General features: G+C 37.3%; 1 protein-coding gene across 2 annotated transcripts in view; it reads right to left on the bottom strand.

Moving 5' to 3' along the window:
• Positions 1 to 885: 885 nt before the first annotated feature.
• LOC113238584 (insulin gene enhancer protein ISL-1) overlaps positions 886 to 27,153 on the bottom strand; it is an 82,935-nt gene continuing 56,667 nt past the window's right edge. The window contains exons 3-9 of one of the 2 annotated variants that reach the window (XM_026475410.1): positions 9,278 to 9,408; positions 8,179 to 8,246; positions 7,462 to 7,564; positions 3,536 to 3,653; positions 2,953 to 3,118; positions 1,833 to 2,033; positions 886 to 1,727 (exon numbers count right to left, since the gene is read on the bottom strand). In XM_026475410.1, coding sequence (XP_026331195.1) covers positions 1,617 to 1,727; positions 1,833 to 2,033; positions 2,953 to 3,118; positions 3,536 to 3,653; positions 7,462 to 7,564; positions 8,179 to 8,246; positions 9,278 to 9,408 — 898 coding nt within the window. In that variant the 3' untranslated portion in view covers positions 886 to 1,616. The remainder of the gene's footprint in view (positions 1,728 to 1,832; positions 2,034 to 2,952; positions 3,119 to 3,535; positions 3,654 to 7,461; positions 7,565 to 8,178; positions 8,247 to 9,277; positions 9,409 to 27,153) is intronic. The other variant, XM_026475411.1, reaches the window with a different exon arrangement.

Here is a 27,153-nt window from a genome sequence, read left to right as displayed (position 1 = left end):
AAGTATTTGTGTTTTGTATTTGAAAGTAAGTAAAAATCATTTTATAATGTTTATTTCATTAAATAGATATCTCAAGATTGTTTACATTTAGTTAAGTACCTAAACAAATGGACTATAGTAAACTCATCTCTTTCCATCAGGTGAGATGGAGCTCAAATAAATACGCATTTATTTAAAAAAAAAAACATATTGAACGTTTTTTTTAAAGTTCACTAGGGGTTCATGTTTTAGAGATGGATATTCTTGCAACTACACTATACGATTTTATTGTGTTATTTTAATATGATTTCATACAATAAAATGGGATCTGTTTACTGAATATCCGAAATAAATTCATTAATGATCTGTAGATAGATGTTTTTCATGCATCCTTTAGCGCCAAGTTACACGACGCGAAAGTTTTCACGAGGACGCCGCGCAGTGACCGCCAAGTTACCACGCTTTTGCGTACATTACTGGCGAATCTGAATTCTATTTACTAGATTACAACATTTAAATTCCTCGGAGCAATACAACCTCGCGGTCGCCGCGCGGACAGCGCTCGGCCACCACGTAGATCAAAGACAAGCCAGTCTCGCCGGTATGCCCGCGACGCTTATTTAAGTTATAACGTCAAAACTAAATGATTAGAACGTACTTTGCCATGACAGTTAGATGCACGCGGTCTCTGCGCGGTGACCGCGCGGCGTGAGTGCGACGAAATTCGTGTAGAATGTACGCGCCCTTAGGGTGTGTTTAATTAAAAATGATAAGGAAATACTTAATAATTTTATTAGTATGCTCACAATATAAATACAGTGTACAGTTAACTACTGAATAAATAAAAGATCTGATAATGCCTATAAAAATTGTATTACCGCTTCATATTATAAGAAGTAGTAGGTTAAGTACATCGATTTTGAATCTTTTTGGTACATTTCAAACTTACAATAATTATTGTAATGATTTTTAAGATGGATTTTTAAGGAACAAAAGTTGGAGAAGAATGTTTGGCTCTATTTCTTGAAACATACATGAAATTTACTTATTAAAATATATTACAGCCCTTAAGCTAACATTATCATAGGCTTTAAAATAAGTAGAAAGTAAATATATAAGATTTATAGGTATTATGTATATTTAAAATATATACATTTTATTTACACCAACTTATTTACAACGAGATAACTAATAGTTCTACCAAAATATAAAAAGTAATATACCAAAGGTAAAATAATACGAGAATGTAGTAAACATAATTAAACATAAAATAGGCAAATAAAACTAATGGTAAACATCACAATATTAAATAGAAAAATCATTTTCTACTGCTACCCCAAAGTATTGACTGAGGCCATTATATCACTCACATTACCTACTACAAATTAATTTAAAAAATTAAGATTTGTTTATTTTTATTGAAGTGTTATTGCAACATTTTTCAACACTGAACATTAACACACCTTTTTAATTTTTACCAACAGAAGACGTCAGTTTACGTAGCAATCGTACACTTTGTTGCTATAATTATGAAACGTAAATAGGCGCTTAATTAAGTAGATTTTATTTCTTATCGTCCCAATAGTCACTGTATTAATTCCTCTTCCCTCCACAAGAGGACATTAGGATAGGCGACACTAGGGCGAAGGAGGCAGGCTTTCATCGCTTTCGAGGTAGGTGACGTAGTTATCCTCTCCACCGTGTGGTGGTCGTGGTGGTGGCAAAGAAGGCATGTCATAGCCATGCATCTGAAATTAGAGCTCAATTATAATTTATCTTAATAGTATTGGTTTTACTGAAAATACAAACCCTTGTACGCACAATTTAATTTTTATTTAATCTAAAACGCATACCTGATTTACCAGCTGCTGAAAAGCGGCGCTATGATGCGGCGCTCTGTCTAGGTCCGCATGCAGAGCAAAGTCTGACAACGCTTTCCACGGCGGCTGGTACGCTGTTACCTCGAGCGGCAACGGTCCTGCGGGCTCATGGCGAACTGGCGATCCTGCTACGAGGGGTACGCCCATTGACATGTACCCCAGGCGACGGCCTTCCTGTTTCAAGCAAAGATCATAGGTTAGATTGGGGTATTTAGATTCCCTTGTAACTATCGTCAGAGGCTTGGCAATCGATATTCCACATTTTTTCCTGCGTGTAGCTGTCAGATCCAGAAGAAAATGTAAAGGAGCTTGACGAGTTCAATGAATTAGCGATTTATAACTTTACTGTAGTATACATATAAACAAAAGGTAATATTGCCGGTGATGGTGAATTGTACAGTAATTCTTTAGGAAGAATAAATGAACTGTGTTTTGAGCTTTCTTGGTGTGTACAAAAAATTACATGGTAGGGGTAACACTTAAGTGGTATTAGTTGATTGGTGCAAAGAAGAAATCCTCCAAATATATGAGTAGTTAGAATTAAAAATGTTCTATTGCACTCGCAACTCTGAGTAAACATAAGATGAATGAGTAGCGCAAAAAGCTAGGTTAATACAGTTTTCTATTCAGGTTTGAGTAACAACTACATATACGATATTAATATTGTAATGTCTAAATGGTGCCTCAAATTTGTCATGATTTTTGGTAGGTATGGAAAAACTGTTACTTTAAAATTTGACCGGCACTATGTATTGAGTATGATAAAAATGACAATTAAGAAAACAACAACAAATATTATCACGTGCATAATTCAATGTGAACACACACACACCACTTCTTTTTTCCTGTAATTTGACTAACTTTGCAAGTGACATTGTAAAATGTCTCTGTCACATTATGCAACGAAAAGTACATTCAGCAATGCACGCCAACTACATTTGTTGACCATGTTAACTTTTATTAAAAACCAGTAAATTTGTCAGATAACATATACGAAATTGCAGAAGCCCCAAAGTTAAAGAAAGCTTTCAAAGCACCAAGTTTCGTATTATTAACAATTTAAGCCAAACCAGAATACCAAAAGTGTAATTACCACCTTCTCCTGCTGCATTTGCATCTTCAGCTGTATGGTTTTTTTCTTGTCCTTGCAACGTTTGTTCTGGAACCAAACCCTGATCACTCGCGGGCTCAATCCTGTCATTTCTACCAGCTGCTCTTTCATTAACGCATCAGGCCGAGGGTTTGCAGCGTAACAGGTTCTGAAAATATTACAAAAACGTTTTAATAAGTAAAATAAAGTGTTTACGCAGGCGGACATATTATAAAAGTAATCAAAATAATATTAATAATTTTAACTTCAAGCTCATGCCCATACAAGATCTCAATTTGCAATATTGCAAGTACTGCACACGACTTGACTTGATGACTCAATATTTTATCGAAAAACAATCATAATCATCAACAACGTGGTACAATCATAAAAAATAATTTATTTGCAAGAAGTCTTTTAAAATGGTAACACCAAAATATTTAGGCGCGAAAGTTTTGTTTTAAAAGTCACCGCATAGATTTCTGTATTTAATCATCTTTATTGATTCTGTTCGACAAAATTTATATAATTCGTATTTATTTATATGTATATACTATTAATGTAACTAGATAGAGAAGTAAATAACCTGAGCGTATGTAATTGCTTCTCGTTCAATACCGTTCGAACTCGCGTAGGTTTGCCATCAGCGGCGGCTGTGGTACGCACCCGGCCGCTTTTATGCGACCCCGATTCGCTTCCTGAGTCTGGAAATAAAAACAATTTGAAATTTAATTTTCTAAAACATATTGTAAGATGTCTGTCGCAGTCAACAAAAAATGCCAAGTCTAAAAAAGTTTTAGAAAAATTAAGAAAAAGTGGAAATAAAAACATGAGTGATGAAAACTTATATAAATTTCTCATAGATGGCGCTGACGACAAAAAAAACCGTTTAAGCCCAGTATAAAAAAAAAATGGTGAAACATCATATAAACAAATGTTTGCAAATAATGCAAAACTAGATTAAGCAGGATTATTGTCCTTCTATTCAATTCCCAGCTCTACAAAAGCACGACTAGGTACAACCTGTTAAGTTATTACAGTTCCACCCCTTTGTCACCTAACAATCCCTTTTGGGATGACCCTTTTGTGACCTCGCACAAAGATCAAAAACTAGGATTAGCGACTTGTCCATTGATCCCACTTCACACCTCGATAATCCCTGACTTATGACGTCACACGTTTGACGTATAATAATTACTACCTTTAATTATGCGAATGGAGAAGAAAAAATGGCGAGTTTTTGTAATTATACAGTTTTAGTTGAATACATTTTTAGTTGATATTACGTTTTGAGTATCTTAATTATACCTTTTTAAGCTGATCGCTCTGTGTAGCCAATGTTCAACAAATAAATAATAATAATGATGACTATTGAATTTTTTTTAAATATTAGCAAGCTTTTTGTCTTTTTTGACGAAGTCTGGGGAAGCCTTTATGTCGATTTTTATTGAATAAAGTTTTAAGTCCTAAGTAAACAAACAAAAAAGTAATGTTAAGCACTTTTGAATCTCGACAAGCATTCGAATTGTTTTGATAGGTTATAATATAAGTATTGCATGTATTTGGTTTTATTGAAAGTAGTTTGTAGATTGTAATCGTAAAGACAGTTTACTAACATTTTAGGGATATCCAGATTTATTTCATTCTTTTATACTTAATGCGCATTTGACCTCCATCTCACCTGATTGAAAGTGACAAAGAGGTCGGCGATGCAGCTTGCACGCCTAAATAATGCCTGTTCACTCTCGCCTTGAAAAGGCCCAAGTTATAGCATTCGCGGAATAAGTCTACAGGAAGGGAGTTCTATTTTTTAGCTGTTGGACCTCGGTGGCCCAACAGTTTGCACTATTCCCTGGTTGAGTATTCTAGTAGTATTAGAGCTCCTTGTGAAAGAGTTCGTCCAAAGAAATCCTGCCACCTTACCTATTTCTGCAGCCAAGCCGTAATGTTACCGTTACTGCGATCCAGTTTTGAAGGGTAAGCGTGCTGGTGAAATTACAGGCACATGGGACTTGTCAACGTACGTTTCAGTGTGACCGGCGCAGTGGCAGTGCCCCCCGGATTTTTAAAGCTCGCTCAAAGTGGCATTTCAACTGTTACGGACAGGCGTGTCGCTTAGCACCAGACCCACGACTAGTTCGTTCGGTCACTTGGCCTCATAGACAAAATGAGGAGGTCCCAGGTTCGGTCGGTCGAATGTGAAGGGGTGGCAAATCAATAACAAGAAAATGTAGTGTTCCGGATTATCTACTCGACTGAAGGAAGAAGAAATTCCAGAAGAAGTAAAACCACTTTCAACTGAAAGTGGAATTTCTACAGGATATATTTCGGTATAAGTGTGTCCTTGAACTCCATCGCTCATCCCGTCCGCCCCCTTTCACCATAGAATCATCCAGACGTGCGTGATATTAGCTCTACGTGGTCGATATTCCCTTCAGGCGTACTAAGCGCTATTCGTTATCTTTTATTATGCGCACAGCCCTGGAATTTAATTCCCTGTCTCGACTACGTTTCCGAGCACATACAACCCGTATCTCTAAGATGCGACTGGATAGAGATCTTCTGGACGAGCTCGTTCCATCGTAGACTCTATGTTTGCTCCAAGGCTCAAGAGCAAGTCGATTTAATTTAGAAAAGGCATTAAATTAAAAAGTTCTTGCGCACACACTCCGAAATGGATCCCATTGAAAACCGAGACAACTTGTCTACAGTTTTAGATTTTATTGCGGTGTCCATCAGCTATAGGGCTATCAACCTTTGACCATTGGATTACCACCGCTCTTAAAAAAAAAAAGAGATACCCCACTCGAAAATACAAATTAAATTCGATTTTTCCCTCAATTTTCGGCCTGTAGAGATAAAACAATCACCTGTGACACGGTCTAATTTTCAACCGCAAACTTCAAACGAGCGGCCTTTCTGTCGGCACACATCAAAGAGTGTTATCAGTCAATCACTGCGCGATCGCGAATCCAGTATCGATACTTGACAACTCGAATCTGTATCTATGTTATCGATAAGTAATTACGGATGTATAGAGATAAGTTGAACTAATATTGCTTTTAGTTTGGGAACGGTGAGAAAGTTATGATTTATATTCATGGTTAGTTAGTACACTTTTCAAATGCTATGAGTTTTTTCTTCTAAAAGAGGGCACTCATTGTCCTGCATTGTACTCTGCTGTAATGCAGGACTAAGAATGTAGTGGCAGCGTGCAAGCCATCGTGCAATGCGTCCTGCGAGACTCCATATGAGGGCCATACGCAGGAGTGTCTGTGAGTGTGAGCTGTTTCTTGCCTGCGCGACGGACTGCCATACAAGTAGTGAATGGGCCGTTCTAGCCTCAATTTATATTGCTAATATTTGTAACTACTACACTAGCACTTTATGTTTATTTATGTAACGTACAAAGTAGATACGAGCGAAAAACCAGGTCGTGCGCTTTCCGAAGAATTTCTCAGCTACCATACCATATTATCTAGTTTGTATGTTGTAACATATGACAAATGACATAATACGTAGTTCATGTGTCATGTAGAATTTTGTTACAAAAATTTGCTGTCATTGAGCTCTTTTCGGTCATTCTCGAACTAGAAAAAAAAAAGAAATCCGTGGCTATTTTTGTTATTTAAAGATTCAAGTACATTATCGTGTAATTATTCAATAATATTTCACGATACAATACTTGAATATTAAATAAAAACCGCCATGGACATTAGGTAGTGGACACGAATCCGAGAATGGCCGCTTTCTTGGGGTTCCTCTCGGAAGTTTTGGACAACATCTGAATTGATCCATAGATCGGATTGCATGCTCTTGAATCGTCTCATAAAAATCTTTTCAAAATTAATTTCGATTTAAAAAAAATCATTTTAAAACAGATTTTTTGGCTTCAGTCGGTTACGAAAACTCAATACTCAATATATTTATTGCATTCATATGGTACCTATACATGTCTTAAATTTAAAATAATGCTAAACATATGAGACCTTTATTAGGGATAACAATAACAGCAGAGGTAGGCCGAGGTCTCAATTATTAACTAAAATTGTTATTTATCAAATAATAATTCAAAAATAAAAAAAAATACGTCATGTAATAAGAAAGAAATACGTCATATTATACATAAACTTGCCGAACTGCTTTTCTTGCAGGCCAATAAAAAATAGGTGTTCAGAAAGAGACTATTTTGTTTATATTATTACTAATTCGATCTAAACGATTCAATTCACCTTAATGTTGAATAGATTTGCTTGAAAATTGTGTTGAAATGAATCGATACAAAATAATCGCTAGATTGTACACGACGTTCATATAATAAAAAGTCATGTGCATCCCTACAATGAACTGTCATTTTACACCATCTTCAATAAAGACAGACTGTACGGGTCTGTTAACACGATGTGAATTGTTATTAAGTCCCCGATATTTCAGAACACGCTCCACGGTCACGGAAGCTTATATAGGCAGGTTCGTTAGTGAGTAATTTTTATTAATATTGTGACAATTTACCTGACATAGACCCGAGCTCGGGATGATGTGAGTTGTTATTACTAAGCGTCGTATTGTTGTTACTTTCCGCGTTTGCCGTTCCACTACTGCTCGTGTTCGCACTCTGAAAACCAGACGATCATTAATGGCAGTTACATCGTTACTTGGACAGCAAGAAAGAAAGATAGGACTTTAATCGCTTTATAACATAAAGGAGAATAGTAGGAAAAAGACTCGAAATCGCTTTTTTAAAAAAAAGACTGACCACAAAGTTTTTGAAATTACTAATAGCCAAGTTTTATTGAAAGTGAATGAAATCCAATGAACCAAATTCGTTGTCTAATTTTCTTCCCTTGTAATTTTAATTCTAATTTTGTTCAAATTTGTATGGGACCACTACTAAGAACACTCATATAATTCCAACAAAAAACAAGCATCGAAATCGGTTAACCAATATCAGAGTAAACGCCCAACATACACACAAAAAAATACAGTCGATAGAGGTTCTCACTCCTTCTTTTTGAGGTCGGTTAAATAGGAAAAAAGGGACGATATCGATTCGTCGTTTCGCTCGGTCTGCAAGGACCTATAGTGAAGACAAATCGTCTCGCGTATATGGACCTTTACAGCGACGGGTAGACGACATCGTGAACAATGTGATGATGTCACAATCTACGGGAAGCCAATACGTAGCAGTGGATAAACTTCAGTAGTAGATTACGACGATGAAAGTCTTACCTTTTCTAAAACATCGTGATCTTCTCTACAATATAAAGCACCTCCCTCTCTTAACGCGAATTCGTCTCCTGGAACAAACCGTTAGTTTAACTTAAACTGAGTTTCTGATGAAGGAAGCAAACTTATATAAACACATTTAGTGCCTCCGTTACACAATGTATGACAAACAAAATCTAAAAGATTCTAAATAACTTTTGAAATGAATTATAGTTAAAATAATTGGAAGGGGAAAGGAAGGCCAAAGAAAAGATGGATGGATTGTGTGAAAGATGACATATGAGCATGGAAATGACTTCTGATAGGCGAGATTAGAAGAAAAATACATGATGTGCCGATCCCACTTAGAATGGGATAAGGGCAGGAAGAAGAAAAAGAATTATAAAACGTCATAACCGTGACCATGGGACCTATAAAGGGCCTGAAACGTTTTGTTTGAAAAAACAAATATACGCGATTTAAATCCGGAAAAATAGTTTCATTTCCTATGTTAACAATCGCGAAAACCTAGTCAGGTTAATGATTATTAGTTTTGCATCCGCTTTATAGATTTCGCAACAGTTTTATAATGATGTTTTAGCAAGCTTTGTTCATGTATAATTAGTTGTCTGATGAAATAAGGTCATTAATTAAAAAAATAAATAAAAGAGATAACTTTTCTTTAGCAATTTCAACCATATCCAATATGGTATACGACGTGGAAAAGTATTACAGGACGCACCACGTGTCTAAAAACAAGTTCAGGAAATGTAAGATCTTATTTGTCACGGTCAAACACGTATTTATAATGTTAAGGATATGGCCCAAAACAATATTTTTTTCAAGGTTCACGGCGTTGGTTGCGCATTTGACCTTCATCACACCTGATGGAAAGTGACGATGAGATAACAGATGCAGTGCAACTCAGGGGCACTGCCACTACGTCCGTCACCCTGAGACATAAGTTGACAAGTCCCATGTGCCTGTAATTTCACCAGCAACCAAAATGGACTAGGTTGAAATATGTTTACGTAATAATGGCCAATAAAGTGAAGCTTTGTTCCACCATCTGGATTCATGTAAATCAGCATTTTGTTACTATATATACCATGAACCAACTAACCAGGTATAAGTTGCCGTGCGCACGCGCAGCAGCGGAAACAATCGATGTGGTAGATCTTAGTCTTGGCGCGCATCACGAAGTCGTTCTTGCTGAACGACGAGCCGCACTTGTCGCACTTCGTGCCGAATAACCTGAGGACAATAAGTAAATGGATTTATAGATTTTTTTTTATTTGATGGCAAAGGAAAAACATCGCGATGAAACCTGCACGCTGAAGAAGGTTCCCAACCCTATTAAATATTCCACCTTGAATAAGAACAGTTAGATATCGAGTTCTTAGTTTCTTAATAATAATACGAGTAATCACTAAACACTGCTCGAACTAGGAAATTCCTGTGAGTACCACAACAACAGAATTTATTCCAGGGCACTTACCAGAAGACTCTCTCGTGTTGGTCCTACAGGAAATCGTTAGGCTACCGATGTCATTAATATTAACGGAAAGCATTGACGGATTACCCCAAGAGTTCCATTAATGATTGATTATTAGATAAAAATCTTAAAAACTCATAATTGTAATCAATATGTTATCAAATATTTTCCTGGAAAGATAATAACACACCTTCAACACGATATCCAATCTGTTTCTTGACTAAAATATTTTTTTTTACGACACCAAGTGACGGGACGAACACGTTGTCCGTCTGGATAAGCTACACTTATAGGTGGTCCGGCCACAGAGGATCACACCAATTACAGTGCCGTTGAGAGCTTTAAATCGCAAAGATCTGAGGGGCACTGCCACTGCGCCGTTGTTGGCAAGTTGACAAGAACCTGTAATTTCATCAGCACATTCTCAATGCCTAAATGAAGACGAATGAATTGGAATTAAACAAAGATGTCTCACTGTTGTGCGGTCTCACCTCGTCTAGTGGGAAGGCTAGATTAAATGTGCAAATTTGGGTTCCAGGGCGCGCGGTGGTGTATATAACTAAGCTAATGCGTTAGGCACAGTGCCAGCTTGGATCTCACAATAGATCCGTTAATCTTTTAGATATTATGGAAAGGGACTCACGATCCTCGTATTTCAATTCCACGTCACAGTACCTACATTTATGAAAACGTATGTATATATACAATAAATTAATTATTTTTGCATGAAAAAAATTATACGAAGAATGAAAATAAACCGGCTGTTCTTTATAGTCACTTTCACATTCATTTAAGAGCAATGTATACGCTTTTACAATAAGATTCCGGTTGATATTCAAAAGTTGCCATTTAAGGAGTTAAAAATATATACTAAAGTTATTTTTTTATTTAAACTTTAAATATATATAAATGGCGGACTTGATTACCTAAGGCATTATCTACAGCATCTGCGTAAATTGTAGTAGTAGATAGATAGATATACTCTTTATAAATCTGTCAAAGATTTCTCATAGATGGCGCTACGACTAAAAAGTCGTTGAAAAACCAAGTACAAAGACACGACGCAAGCACATAGAAGAATTCGTGAGGTCCGTTGGTTCGTTCCGTGGCTTAGTTGGTATAGCGTCTGCCACGGTATGCAGGAAGACGTCGGTTCGAATCCGACCGGATCGAAGGAATTTTTTCTGAGTGTTTTTTCTGAGTGTTCGATCTTTGTATTAATAATTATACTCTTTATTGCTCACACACAGGAACAAAAAACAGTACATAGACAGCTTAAAAATAATGTGGGCAAAGGCGGCCTTATCGCTAAGAACAATCTCTTCCAGACCTTTGAGATATAGGAAAGCTAATCAGAGCGGGATGCGAAGTATGCCAATAGCAAAATTTGAACTGTATAGATAAACAGCAGTAGAGAGCAGTAGCAGTAGAGCAGAAGTAGAGCTCCTTGTGAAAGGTAAGGGTGCTGGTGAAATTACAGTCAGTCGCATGGAACTTGACAACTTATGTCTCCGGGTGTCGGGCGCAGTGGCCGTGCCCCTCAGATCTTTGCGGTTTAAAGCTCTGAGTGGCACTCGTGAGCTTACCTTCAGGCTCACGACTTGTTTGTCTCATGACTTGATGGTATAAAAAAACAAAAATTAACATTATATTTTATCAAATAATAAATAACGATATAGTATACCTACATTATATTAGTATAAATAAACAAATATATACACGTTGCAGACTAGGACAGTGTCAGAAGATATTTACGCAATCTAGTTTTGAAAATAAAATTAGTGAGAGTAGTAGTGAGAGCGATAAGTTTAGTTTTTTCAGGCTGTTTCTATCTAGTTTGTTGAAACAAAAATTGTAAATGATAAATGTAAACAAATGTCTGTTTACAAATAGCAACGCCTAGAGTTTCTTACTCATTCCTCTTACGGGAACCTGGCTTACGAGTAAGTAGCAGTGTATATCGATCAATGTGACCATTGCAAGTGCAATTTGCCTGCCTATGATATAAAGATACTCGTACATTTGAATTTGGACGTAAAGGCGCTCAAAAAGGAATATATAGGTTTCCCACAGATGGCGCTACGACAAAAAGTCGTTAAAAAACCAAAACTCAGATATGCAACAAGCACATAGAAAAAATTCATAAGGTCCGCTGGTTCGTTCCGTGGTTTGCTAGACGACGTTGGTTCGAATCCAGCCGGATGGAAAGAATTTTTTCTAAGTGTTCGATCTTTTTATTAATAATTATAACAAACTAGTAGAGTAATTTCATAAAAAAATAATTGAATATAAAACTTAATTACAATAGTTGAAAATGTTTTGTATTTACTCTAAATACAAATAGCTCAATCGGTTAGTTCAAATTAGGTACACCGACAGTTCTTTGGGTGGCGAATATTGGCTCCAAAACCTATTTATTGGCACTGTTTTCGTATTAGCGACGAAGGATCTAGTCAATAGAGAATAACAAATCAAAAATAATCCTATTGGCATGCCAAATAAAATTATTCAAACTTAGTAGCAGGTGTTGAAGAGAAAATGTATTTTTAACCGACTACAGGTTCTAAAATCGACAGTATGTTTTTTTATGTATGTTACGCGATAACTCTGGTATTTGTGAACCGATTTTGATGATTCTTTCTTCGTTGGAAAGAGACCTCAATAGTGGTCCTATTTAAATTTTCTAGACAATATTCTACCTCTAAGGGTGGCAAACTAAGAGATGAATGACTTTTCAGGCCGGTTTTTTAGTACTCTCTACTGAGATTACATTGCAACATTTATTTACCTTCTACATCGATTTATCTACGTCAAATATCCTATGCCACTGGCATTTATTTCAGATGACGTTATTATCCATTTTTTTGGCACACACTTACTGTGTCTACTATATTAAGGACATTGTATTTTATGTAACAGCATTGAGTGCTTTAAATTACGTTCTTTTCGTTTTTATTGAAAATACAACATCAACTATCACACGTCCCACTAATGCACACGGATCTCCTTTATAAGGAGAGGTTTTAATCTGGTCCAAGGCGTGTTGGAGACTTTACACGCAACCCATGGTATTTATGTATGTACATTGTTCAACATGTTTTCCTTTACAGTTAACATCAAGGTATTCCTATTAAATATGTATAAGTGTACGAAACTTAGAAATTAAATAAATGCTTGAACAGGAATTCGACTCGCCGGTCTGTAATTGAAAAGCACCCGTTTTCCCAGTGGACTAGAAACCTTGTTAAAACCTTGTTTATTTCTATTCGTTTGTTGGTTTATTTGCATTGTATTTGGAAATAAAACTATTTTTTGTAACGCACACTTAGCACTACGAAAATCCTGTATAGCGGGTGCCATGGACAGACACATAGACAAGCATTCACGAGAGAAATAAGTATAGGCCATACAAATATTGAATCGAACCCAGGACCTTTGCGTGGCAGGTCAGCATGGTAACCCTTCGGTCACAGAGGCAGTTTTCTAATTTAAATCGCTTTTTTTTTCAAGCAAATTGAGGATTCAGGCCCTTTTCAGGTTTCTGTTCCCGACTGACTGAGATGGTAAAGTAAAAAACCAGTTTTGTGTAATATTAAATACAAAAGTTATTAATTTTAAATACCTTATAATTTTTGTGCTTACTGAATGTCACGGTGTTTTATTATTATAATATTCAATTATTTTTTGTGAGATTACTCCACTAGTTTGTGCCAGGTCAAGGTATACTTGAAGGCGTTGGTTTGAATCCAGCAGTATCGACGGCATTTTTCATAGTGTGCGGTCTTTGTTTAATTATTAAAAATTAATGGAGTACTTGGTACTTGGTGCAACGGGCTGGTATCCGCAACTCGACGACAAAGCGCCTATTTTGCGTGTGGAATTAATGGAGTAATTTCACAAAAAAAATAATTGGAATATCATGGTGAAACACAGCGACATTCAATAAACACTTAAAGATTACAATTATTGTCTCTAGTCAGCTGCTGGTAGGTGTAAAGGTACCTGGCTGAGTAAAGAAATAGATTTCTCATAGATGGCGTTACAGCAAAAAAGTAGTTTAAACAAAAAAGGACAACAACATTCGTAAGGTCTGGTAGTTCGTTCCGCAGGTCAGTTGGGAAAGCATCTGGCACGGTATGATTGAAAGCGCTAGTTCGAATCCAGCCGGATCTAAAGAAATTTTCTTAATGTTTGATCTTCGTATTAATTATGAAATACGTTATTTTTAATTTAGCAAAGAACATTCCAATTGCATTTTCTTTTAAAACAAAATGTAAATTATAAATTTTTACAGCTTAAATTTTAATTGAGTTGATATTAAATTACTTTTTGTGAAATTACTCCACTAGTTTTTTATAATTATTAATACAAAGATGGAACATTTAGAAAAAATACTTCGATCCGATCGTCGACGTCTCCTAGCAAACCGTGGCAATATGCCAATTAAGCCACGGAACGAACCAGCGGACCTCACGATTTTGTCTATGTGCTAATTGTCGGATCTCTGTATTTGGCTTTTCAACGATTTTTCGCCATAGCGCATAGCGCCATTTATGAAAAATCTATGAAAGTTATTCTAACAGCTTTTTAAATATCGGTTAAAAATATTCCTATTCAATTCTGAGCATGACACAAGTTGAAACACAAAAGTAACAAATCGACGCTGAATATTGCCATCGTCACGTAAGAACCAAAAATACGCCTATACACAACCCTATCTGCGCAAGTACCTACAGGCAATGCTTTTAGCAAGATTAAGGGGTGGGAAAATTGAGGTGGGTAAGGGTGGCTAGGGTGTTCATTCCGCTAAGTGACGGTCGACGACCTGAGCTTTAAAATACACTTAGGGGTTTTTGTTTTTTCGTCCTTTCGGGAAGATTTTTTTGGAGTCCAAATATGGATTTTTCGGGGTAATTAAACTAATAATAATAAAAACGCTCACACTCATAGCCCGCACTAGGGGAACACTGTGTCGCGTGATGGTAAGCTACGCTCCTGTCCGTAACAGTTACAGTGCCACTCAGAGCTTTAAATTGCAAAGATCCGAGGGGCACTGCGTCCGTCACCCCGACACATAAGTTGACAAGTCCCATGTGCCTGTAATTTCACCAGCACCCTTACCCTTCAAAACCGAAACGTAGTATTGCTGACATTACTGCTTGGCGGCAGAAATAGGTAAGGTGGCAGTACTACCTGGATGAACTCTTTCACAAGGAGCTCTACTGCTGCTACTACTCTCACAGTCCGGGAATCGAACCTCTACGTGTCAGACCAGCATGGTAACAGTTCGGCGACGGAGGCAGTTAATTCATAAGTGTTATGTAACACTTTATGGATCATAATGATCAACCAATTATACGTCCCAATATTTTGATTTTATACTAAAATTTCAATCAACGTGCTGCCATCTAGCGGTCAATACCTAAACGAGGACGAAATCGAGATGTTTACTTAGTTCTCCAAAAAGTAGCAACCATATTACAGCGGTATAAGGCTTTCTTTAGTTTATTGTAACAAAAAAACTATAGATAATTGACACGACCGTAACGTACAAGGAAATGGCGGACAAAGCTTAAATATGTGAAACTTCGCCTACTGTTGGCACACATACCACGCGAACTAAGTACTTCTACTGTATTTATTGTTCTGTGGCTGCACCCAACCTCCTGGGTATATAAGCCCCAGTCCGTTAGTCTATCCAGATAGGTATGTGCACTGCGCCACCGATAATGAACTTGACCGACCTTGACAACGTCTTCTTCGCTATATCACATGGAGATAGTTTTTTCTGCCGATCTTAAGCCAATTCGGCATCAGACATATAGTATACACAAATTGAATAATATTTAAACTAAACAAACAAAGTAATCTATTAAATGACACAACCGTGTGCGGTCTCAAAGTTTGTACAGCTGGTTGGAATGCCAATCATTCCTTGTCACGTCATCTGTTCGCGAAAGTACCGACAGAGTATTTATAGTTGAGAGAGTTTTACGTATGTTTAATCTTTAATGTGATGTAATGTTTGGATCCTAATTTAGTAGCCTTGTGACAGAGTTCGTTCAGATAAGTATTGCCACCTTTTTTAGGGTTCTGATTAAACTTGACAATTGTTTGTCTCAGGGTGACGAGCGCAGCGGGAGTGCGTCTTAACTCTATTAGAGGTGGGTGATAAATAACGTCACGATGAAAAAATCACGATGATCCGCCGTCAAACAGTATCACTGTGACTCGTTCCGAAGGAACGACGTTCCAAAGTGACATAGGTGTTCCTCCGTTCCAATAGCTATCCCCGTCACTCACATCACGACATACGTATATGATACAATGCGCGATCTCCGTTCCGTGGTGACTGAGCGCGCCACTCGTTGTAGTTCTCTTCAAATCGGGCCATTTCGGCGATGGGATTGAATGAAATAGGACAACTTTCTTTGCTCACTCACAAGGGTCGTAGGTGCTTATTACTACTAGAAAAGGTGGATGAAAAAAATCTGCAGCAGTTGTTATAAACCTATTTATGAACAAAGTAAAATATTTTTATATATTTGTATTATTATAGGAAGAGTTGGTATTTTATATTTATGTATAATCTACTTTGTGTATTCTACTAGAAATATAATTACATTACACTTTATTGCTATTTTGAACAATCCAAAGATTCGCATTAAATAAGTAACAAACAAAATTACATTAAATACAAAATCAACTTTTTGAATGGAATTGAAACTTATTACAAAGGGAGTAAAAACTTAAATCATTCTATAAAAAACGGCTATAAGTATTAGAAAGAAGCTGTTGGCTAAAACCGTATATCGTGATGTAAGTTATAGGCGTGACAAGGTCACGGAAGTAACAGTCGTGACAAAATCACGATGATTTATCACTGTGATTTTTTTGGAACCGGAACGACAGTCAGAGCGATAGAAATGTAACGCTTTTCCCCATGTCTAAACTCTATGCGATTTAAAGCTCTGTATGGCACTGTTATGAACAGGCGTGTTTTTATGAAATCATTTATTTCCTCTAAGTACAATCATATACATGCAAATACAGTATTACATTTCACAAGCCATAAATAACGTCATTCTTATTATAAGCCGAAGTTACAACATTTCATTATTTAAATTACATACGATATTAAATTACAATATAAATATTTTTTTTTGTCCAATGCATTAGGAAAGAATTCATTAATTGAGTAAAATGGTCTATTTATGAAATACTCTATCACTTTTCTTTCAAATGTTCTAAAGTCACTACAAAGTATTAGATCCTCACTTAAATTATTGAACACTTTGATTGCTATATTGTTGACACTGTTGTTGAAATTAACAAAGCGAGAATTATTTAATGCCAGTAAAGGTTGAAATTATGGCTTTGCCCTGCCCTAATCTGTTTATTTAATTTTTTACATAATGTTAACATTGTATAAAAAAATACTTTTTGGAGAGAAAAGAGAATCTATAATTATTAGTGCAATACAAGTCTTTTAAGTAAGTTCACAGACATAGTTGCCAAATCTGTATACATCCAAGAGAGGGGACAGTGCAATCTGAGATTAGTACGATGTTTTGGAATGCAAAAGAACTGCCTATTATGATTTCTCTGTAGTCGAGTTGGAGCGCTGAACTGATCTTTCAGTTTTTATATATTTCATATCCATTTTATTTGAGTCATGTGCTGTATTGGTTATTTATTTTAGAGTTATTGCTTTTAGAGGTCAAGGAAGAACTTGGTACATTTATGTAGTATGTGTAGGCATGTGAGTCGTGTGAAAATAGCCGTAACATAAGCCACGCGCGCGGTATCGGATTTCGCTAATTGAGGGAGCGAGGGTCGTGGACACCACGTCGGGGAAAGGTGGAAGTTTAACATAAATAAATAATTGCAAATTAAGCTATTTTATTTGGATCTACAATCGGGTATATTTGTTTAGAGTTTAGAGAGGCTGTTTGAAAAGAAAAATGCACATCGAAAGTGTCTAAGAATCAATCACGTTTTTGTCAATGACTGAATATTTGGTTTTTAAATTTATTTTAAACACCAGTGGTTTTCTGGTCAATTTGAAAATTTAAAAATATGTAACTAAATAAATAATTTAAAAAAAAATGTAGGTAGGTACTAAAAATACTAAAAAAACCGACCTTAAAAGTCATTCATCCCCTAGTTTGCCACCCTTAGAGGTGGAATATTTTCGTCAAATTTAAATAAGACTACTTTTGAGGTACCCCCTTTCGAACAAAAAAGAATCATCAAAATAGGTTCACAAGTACGTACAAAAATACGTACGGTCGAATTGAGAACCTCCTCCGTTTTTTGAAGTCGGTTAAAAAAATAATGATTGCTAAATTATTTATTAGAATATCTGAAATCACTAAAACTTTTTTATTGGTTAATGAATTTCTCTAGGCAGTAGAGCAACTTGTGAAAGGGTTCATCTGATTTGGAGACTACCCGATAGGCTCCATTCCGGTATGAATCAAAATCAGCACGCAGAAGGGTAAGGGTGCTGGTGAAATTACAGGCACATGGGACTGGGTCAACTTATGTCTCGGGGTCACGGGCGCAGTAGCACTGCCACTGTTACGGACAGGCGTGTAACTTGCTATCAGGCGTACGACTTGTTCGTACCGTCACTTGATATTATAAAAATTAAAAGAATTCTACAGTGCAGAGGAATTTCTTGCGAAGAAATTTGACTATATTTTTTGATCATTTGTATTTTAGTTATACAACTTTGTTGTATATACATCCCTCGACAGTGTATTTTGAATTGTCATATAGTGACATTAATAATATAAAATAAATGATTGTATTATTTTCTATAATAAGAAAATGCAGCTAGTATACGTGTTTGTATAGCTATACCAATACCTCGGATGTTTATATAGAACCGTCGCTCAATACTAGTGTGCGCAAACAAATAACATTTCCGTTGTAGGTATCTTCTTACCGAAGGGTTAACTTCTGTTTAAACTCTAAAATAGCACACGGATAACACAGCATATCTACAATTTCGAGATTATGTTGGTCTTCTTTTTGTTGTACTGTCGTCGTTTGTAAAATGGATATAAAATGGAGCAATTCTAGTTTGTTAATTTTGAGAAATAATTAAAAATTTTTATTAAGTAAGCGTATCTACTTTTGATGTATATCATCGACAATCTGGGCCACGGGCCCAGCGGTGAACACTGCTAAGTGAGGAGGTCCCGGTTCGAATTTCGAGTTTGAGTTCGAGGAATTTTCTAGTTTGCGACCAGGTAATTAATAATAAATAATAATAACGCACACACTGAACATAGCCCCGCACTAGGGAAACCCCGTGTCGCGGGTGCCATGGACACACACATAGACAACCACAAATTACACCCAAACTCACGAGAGAAATAAATGTAGGCCATACAAATATTTCTACCGGCCCGGGAATCGAAAATGGTACCTCTGCGTTTGCAGTCCGGTATGGTAACCGTTCGGCCACTGAGGCAATTAGTGTATTTATCTGGCAAATTATTTATTATTATCAATTATGTATCACATTCTCAATAGTACAGTGATTACTTACCCCATAGATTTAAAATAAAAACAGTTTTTTTCGAATTGTGTCACTTCATCATTTAGGAAGCAACAATTAATTACAAACAGATAAAAGAAACAAGACATTTTCTTCTTATTCTCTTGTTGACTTTTTAACATTTACCACTGAAAATTTATTGTTTTCTCACATAATTACGCCGCTAGTTACGAAAAATTGATGATAAAACAAAACTACATTTTACCTCAGCTATTTACACAAGCGGACCTTACAAAAAAATATAAGCTGTAATCGAAAACCCGCTTATCCGGGCCGGTATAACCGAGGGCAAACATACCATAGACAGATCGAGTTCCCGCCGCCCGCCGCGCTGTCACATTGACGTTTGTTTTGGCGCCAAAATACATAATGCTCAGTCAAACCTCGTTTGTTTTCTCTTCGGCACATCAGAGCACGAATACAACAATATTTTGCCACTCACGAACACAAATCCAATAATGAAACATTGGACCTTCAACTCTATTCTGACGCGAGTGAGTTTTTTGACGGTACAAGAGATTAGGTGCGGTTAGAATAGTAAACGCAAAATTATATTTGTCGATAAGTAATTCTATATCTTCTGAGAGAAATGGAAGGGTGAAAAGATAAACATTGCGAGTTATTTTAGTGAATTCATCTTTGGACGTGTTTAAAAAGTGGCGCCGGCATGAGTGACGTGTGATTATGAATGTTTTCATCTCGTTTTGGAGTTTGTGTGTTGGAAACTACCATTCTATTACGGGATGCTTTGTAGCTAAAATTGAAATGGCAAACAACGTCTGTGTTATTGTTGAGACTAACTTTCAAGGAATTCCGTATACCAATCCATAACTTCATTGCTTATTACTAGAGATGCGCCGAGTACTCGTTTGCTACTCGGTACTCGGTGTACTCGGCCGTTTTTTTACTACTCGTACTCGGCCGAATAACTCGGTTCATGAGAAGAGTTACTCGGTTAAAATAAAGCTTTATTTTAGTGCATTTTGTGTGTTTGTGTGTCTGTGTTTTAGTGCATGTTGTGTTTACCTCTCAGTGTTTGTGGCAATTACATCGCTTGTAAACCTAATAAATAAATAATAAAGTAAAACCAACAACATATTTAAAATAATCAAAACAGATTTGTTACTACAAATTCTAAACAATTGTAACAATTTGTACCAATTTAGTAATTGTAAAGAAAGTTTACATTATTAATATTTAAAATTTCACAAAGGCAAGTCATGATGTAGGAATACAAGGCTTTCTGCGCGTTCAGGTAATAGTCTGTTCCTTTTTTCTTCATACACATTACCCCGTTTCGGAAAATAACCGCTCGCTGTACACAGTGCTTGCACATAAAAACACTCGTGATAACTGTGCCAGGATTGGATATCTTTTTTCTTTTTCTTCAATATAATAGGGGTTAAAGTATGAAATTGCCGATTTGTACTGAAAATGTAATTTGTTTATTTTTTAAATTTTTAACAAATTTATTTAATCAAAATAGTTGCCATTATTATCTATACATTGCTGCCATCTAATGGGAAGGTTATTAATGCCTTTGCGATAGAACTCCGACGATCTAGACTGCACAAACTGTGTGAAAGCATTTTGTACTGCCTCCTGGGAAGAAAACTTCTTGTCACGTAGATAATTGTCCAAATCACGAAAAAAATGGTAGTCCGTTGGAGCAAGGTCTGGTGAATACGGAGGATGACGAATGGTTTCTAACTGCAGTTCCTGAAGGGTCAAAATGGTTTCTCGTGCTGTGTGAGGTCTCCTGTTGTCGTGGAGCAATAATGGTGAAGATCGATTCATGAGTCGGGGCTGTTTTACTGCTAGTTTTGTCAACATGGTTCGGAGTTCGGCACAATAGACATCTGCCGTTAATGCTTGACCAGATCGGAGAAAACTATAGTGAATAACACCATGCTGAGACCACCAAACAGTTACCATTACCTTTTTATTGGTAAGTTTTGCTTTAGGACACTGTTGTGGCATTTGACCTGGGGTCAGCCATTGCATTTTTCTTTTCCGGTTATCATAAAGAATCCACTTTTCATCACATGTTACAATTCGATCCAATATTCCTTCATTTCTGTACCGGTTCAACAAGGCAACACAAGTTTCAACACGCGTTTCTTTCTGCAGATCAGTCAAATCATGAGGCACCCATTTTTCGTATTTTTTTATTTTATTGATTTGACGCAAGTGAGTCAATATTGTGGGTAAGGTAACGTTAAACCATGCCGCTAATTCCTGGGTAGTTTGACTAGGATCGGCTTCCACTATCTCTCTTAATTCATCGTTATTCACCTGTGTGGGCGGTCTTCCTCGTGGCTCGTTCTTTAAGTCGAAATTTCCATCACGAAAGCTTTTAAACCAAAATCGCACGGTGCGTTCATTAGTAGACCCCTCTCCAAACGCAGCATTGATATTGCGGGCTGTTTCTGCCGCGTTAGTTGCGCGTCGGAACTCGTATTCAAAAATCACTCGAATTTTCGCAGTATCCATCTTTCTTGTCTAAATTGAATAACAAAAACAATTGAAAGTCGATATTCAAATGTTTCAAATTAAAAAAAAAAAATCACAGAAACCATTTAAAAAAAGTTTCATTCGAAAACCTCAAACCATGAAGATTCTATGAAAATTCAAAGAACCTATTGCAATAAAACGGCAATTTCATACTTTAACCCCTAATACTTTCATTGGCATATCGGTCTAATTCTAGAGCAATGGGACTTTTAGGATCTTTGCGTTCCGATTGTAATGAGTAATTGGCTCGGCAAATAATATTCAATTACTCGGTAAAACTTCTACTCGGCCCATCTCTACTTATTACCTGCTCGCTTGTCATAACTAATGCATTAGCATTTCGGTAAGTTTCAAGTATTGGCAAATAAAGAACATAACAATAAGAGCGTTTGCGCATTAAGTCCGATTCGTATCAGGGGCTCTACTCTCCTTCTCTGTCCGAAACAATGACTGCCAAATAAGTAATACCCGATCAAATTGCTCAAATTCATTTATTCCAAAATTTACAAAATGCATTTATGAACAATAATAAAATGTATAACCTAAAGATCAGCACAAGGCTTCGTCAATAGGTAATCTAATACAAAAAAAGTGAGATTCACGTTAAATATACTTAATTTAAAAAGAAATCCCGCCCTGTATCGTGCCCGGGGCAAAAGTTCCCATTATACTGGCAGCATTGCCTCGCTGGACAGCAATGGACACCTGCTGAACCAACCACGACCCAGAGCGGTGATCGCAGCCCCTGTCTCTGAGTCGGCGACCCAACTCTTTAAATAGGTCCCGAGCTTCCGAACCCCAAGGCCCCGCCGTCTCGACCGCGACCGGTACAAAGTCGTACACAGGCTCCAAGGCAGAATATTTCGCGTGTTTTAGTTTCGCGGCACTTTCCGCCGCGGAACCCGCCATCTGCGAAGTTTGTCTTATGTGGGACGCAGCAAAAGTACTTACGCATGTTGCGTCCCACAGAAGACAACGACCTTTCCGCCAAGGAACCAATGTCAAACCGTCCGGCCTTTTACCGTCTATTCGACTCAGGCCCGGGGGCTCGAGCACGCAAGGGACATTAGCCGACACCATCGCCCGTCGCACAATGTCATTAATGGCATGGTGTCTGGGAAAACGACCCGCACACCTTTGGCAACTCAAACCGTGGTGTCCGTCCTCCCCCACCATAGCCCCACACACACAGCGGTGTGCCTCACAAACCTTGCTTCCCAATCTCAGTGCTACTGCTATCCTTAAAGATGTGTTGTCGAGCAGAGTACCCAACTGGGGAGATGGCAAAGCATGTAACCACGCTCCCGATTCTGATTTAGCGACCGCTCTCAGACGGGCCACATCGGCACCCGAAGCACCCTCCAACAAGGAACTATACCTTCGTTTGCATAGAACGTCGTCCCAATTTCTCTGCAAACTAGGATTATCCGGGTGCTCGTCGCTTGGGCAAAGACTTGACCACCAGGTAAGAGCTTCTGCTTGGAATGGTATGCGAATACCGCTGCCATTTTGAGCTAAAATGCGAGCAACGAGATCCGCAGAGCCATAAGACGAAGCCAGAAACGCCACAAAGCCCAAATCTTGCACTCGACGCACTCCAAGTCCACCATGCCTAATGGGAAGTGCAGCTTGACACCACTGTGGTAGAGTAAGACTTATGTTTAGCACTATCTCCAGCGTAACTCTGAGTACATCATCTACAAGGGCCACGTCTCGCTCAAAAAGCCACGTGGGAGATGTCCTCAATATGTAAGTCATTCGGGGCATCCCTAAACAATTCCGCAACAAGACGAGCGCCACATGAGCCGATAGATGCGACAAATGTTCCCGTGCAGCTAAAAGTGCCAGTCTTTTTGTTTGAAGAGCAGAACTGACACCCTCAGGAAATATTGGCGCACCCAATAGGCTGACAGACGACCTATCCAGCTGCTTGATGCCCGGCAAAAGAACCATCAAATTTTGTAGTACGTCCGCGTTAATAAATCCACAATTAAATAACTCGCACTTATTTGGATTTATTTCTAGACCAACAGCTTTCAAAGCTACTCCGAGTCTCTTTAAATCTTGCAAAACCACTTCTGGACTTCCGCCAATAGTGCCATCATCTAGGTACCAGACATTCAATGGTGAGTCCAATGATGATATGATTTTCTGGATAGCCAAACAGAACAATAAAGGCCCCAGAGGATCGCCCTGTTGAGCACCCACCTGCGATAAGATGGAATTTTCACCGTAGAAAAGATTACTGGGGACCGAGTAACACTGGTAGACAAAGGGGTACAGGGATGGCACATTTTCCAAAATTTCCGACAAAATAATATCTCTCTCCACACTGTTAAAAGCGTTCCTAATATCTATTTTGACGACCACTGTATCTGTACCCTCATGGCCCATCGCAAAAGAGCGGGTGGCGTGTATCGCCGCCTCGCAGCCCAGTGGCGTCCCGAATCCCACCTGCCTCGGCTGAAGGTGGGTCGACATTATGTCTCTAACTGACCTACAGCAAAGCTTTGCCACTAGGCGGCGATACATACCACCCACGGCAATTGGCCTAATACCATCATCCTTTTTCGAAAGGGCGCAAAGAGATGCACCGTACAAGTAAGGAGCCACTTCCAAATTCAGCATACCCCGTAAAAGAAAATTGCACAAATCGGAGAGCAACTTTAGTAAACGAGGACCGTTATCGCCCGCAGAAGGTGATGTAAGCTCTTTGAGATGTTGAGGGCGCAAGCCATCAAGACCAGCGGCTGAACCATTGTAAAACGACCCCAAAGCCATAGCCACGTCTGTAGGTGTAACAGATAAGGAGGGACTCGTGAGGCTTGGTTCCGGTGGAAAATTCAGGGGCCTAGAAGGAGACGGATGTTTGTCTTCTAATGCTCTCAAGGTATTATCATTCGCTGGAGCCAACGACGAGTCCGACAGCAGTAAGCGGACGGCCCCTCTCAAATCACCGTCATACACCTTAGCCTCTATGGTACGGTAGGTCGAATGCGGTTTATGTGTTGACTGAGTACCCGGAAAATTTAAAATTTCGTTAAGTACATTATTCTTTACTTTGGAGGTTAATGATTTGCGCCCCTCATCACCTGGAACCCTCAAGGCCGAAAAAGGGAAAGATAATAAGTTGAACCAGTCATCCACACCATTCGATCGCAGGCACTCATCTATCAAATAACACAACCTGCCAGCCGCAAGATTCCTCGCCCCTTTGGGTATATGTCTAAGGACTCGAATTTGCTTCTTAAGCGATGGTAAATTATGAAGACCGAATGTGCTCTGTGCCGCTTGTGTCACCTCACTTAAGGCTGGCGCAGGAGTGACCGTCCGCGCCCCAGAGCCAGTACCTGGAACCGACGAGTCATCGACTCTGCGATGGGCTACATCCCTATGCGCTCGACTAATATGCACACTAAGACCCCTTGATTGTACGTACAACTTGGGCGATCCCGGGCAATAAGGACACCTAACTTTACAGGGGCTGCTCATGTTGATCCTTCCATGTCTTCAATTATTGTAATAATAAAAATAATAATATCAATAAATGCATAAAATTAACAAAAGCAAAAAAGAAATCAATGTAATACAATCATTACCAACCATTAGAAAAGCAGTAAAAAAAAAAAAGTGTTATTAATTGATGGGATAACTAATATTAATTAAAATTATAAAAATAATGGAACAATAAAAATCAGTTCAAACTTCAATTCAATTAAATGACTATAGTAAAAAGAATATTAGCTTAATAAATATTATACAATAATTTAAAAATAAATGTCACTGTGGTAAAGTATTAAATATGTGTATAAAATTACACCTTTCGGCCATATTAGAATAAATGGGAGTCAATTTAAAAATAAAATACTTAATTGCTAATATTAAACAAATAGGCGTTTTCCTATCCTATCTTGTCGCAGGTGATGACAAATACGCATCCCACTACGCACAAGAACTAGTTAAGTGTTAAAAAAGCAAATGACAATATAAATAAAAGGAAACAATGATAAAAATACAAAAAAATAAAAAGTTTTGCAAGTTAAGGTTGAATTGAACTTTGACACTATATAATTACAAATTACATTTGAAATAATTATTAACGAATATTACAAAACTAAATTACTTACAAAATTCAATCCGCAATGTAGGCTTCGTCAAATAACTTGTCAATTGAACAATTTTTCCGCTACTTCCGGGTAACAACACAAAAATTAATAATAAAAACACAAAACAATTAATAAAGAATATTAAAAAAAAAATAAAATAAAAAAAAAGCCACAAGTCGTCTTAAAGTATGTGGGATTTGAACTCTAGTCCACCGTCACCGCAGTAACCATACTAAGCCGCTAGTCCACGCGTTAGTCGTACACTTGTGCCGAAATTAGTAGTTAACTCAGAACATTCATGAATCGTTGAAAGTAGTCACCTTGGGGACGATCGTTAACAGATCAATCGATCATTAACACCACAAATTTGAAGTCACTTTGTAAACATGTTACCGTCAATTGACAATGAAATTATTAAATTCTCCATATCAAAATACTAAATGGTTTATTTAGTACACATATTGTTTAAAATACATTACTTAAAGGCACAGCAATATTTATTTCTGCACTAGCAAACTGTATAGCAAGTCACTTGTGAAGGGTTTTTGTTCCTTGTAAGTCACAATTTTTTTTTTTGGAAAGTAGTCGAAAATACGGGAATTTCACTTCAATAACACTTGTACTAGACATTTGCGAGGCACTGAACGTTTAATAATTACTTCCAGCGTTATATATATAATCAAAACTTTTATAAAGATTTATTAAGTCAACAGGTAACTTGGTCGCGCGACAGTTCAGATAAGTATATCAAATTAGAAGAAGCACGATGAAGCTTCATATTTGACAATGTCAAAGTCAAAGTCAAAGATTATTTATTCCATAGGTAAAATAAATTTACACTTGAAATCGTCACATTTAAGCTACTGCTCGTTCACTACCTCCCTGAGAAGAACGAGCAAGAAACTCTAGGGATTTCTCTTTTCAAAAAACTTAAATACTATGGAATACACTTTGAATCAAATTTGTGTGGATTCTGGAGCCATGTCGTCTTTCCATACATCTTTATCTAACACGTAGTCTTCAATTTTGTAATATGATTTTTCGATCAAAATATTTTTAATGTAGTTTTTAAACTTAGGAAATGATAAACTTAATATATGCTCCGGAATCTTATTGTAAAAACGTATACAGTTCCCCATAAAAGAGTTGTTTACCTTGGTTAAACGAAATCGTGGTACCATGAGTTTGGACTTAGCTCTAAGGTTAATATTATGGATATCTTCTTTCTTATTGAAATTATGTATATTTTTACGGGCATATAAAAATGTTGTCTGGGCATAAAACAATGTTTTTTAATGTGGTCGAGTATTTCT

Source organism: Hyposmocoma kahamanoa, unplaced genomic scaffold (assembly GCF_003589595.1).
Source record: "Hyposmocoma kahamanoa isolate Upper Pololo Valley unplaced genomic scaffold, ASM358959v1 97, whole genome shotgun sequence".
Classification (NCBI taxonomy): domain Eukaryota; kingdom Metazoa; phylum Arthropoda; class Insecta; order Lepidoptera; family Cosmopterigidae; genus Hyposmocoma; species Hyposmocoma kahamanoa.
Note: the sequence above shows the minus strand (reverse complement) of the source record. Positions and strands in the feature narration are given on the sequence as shown.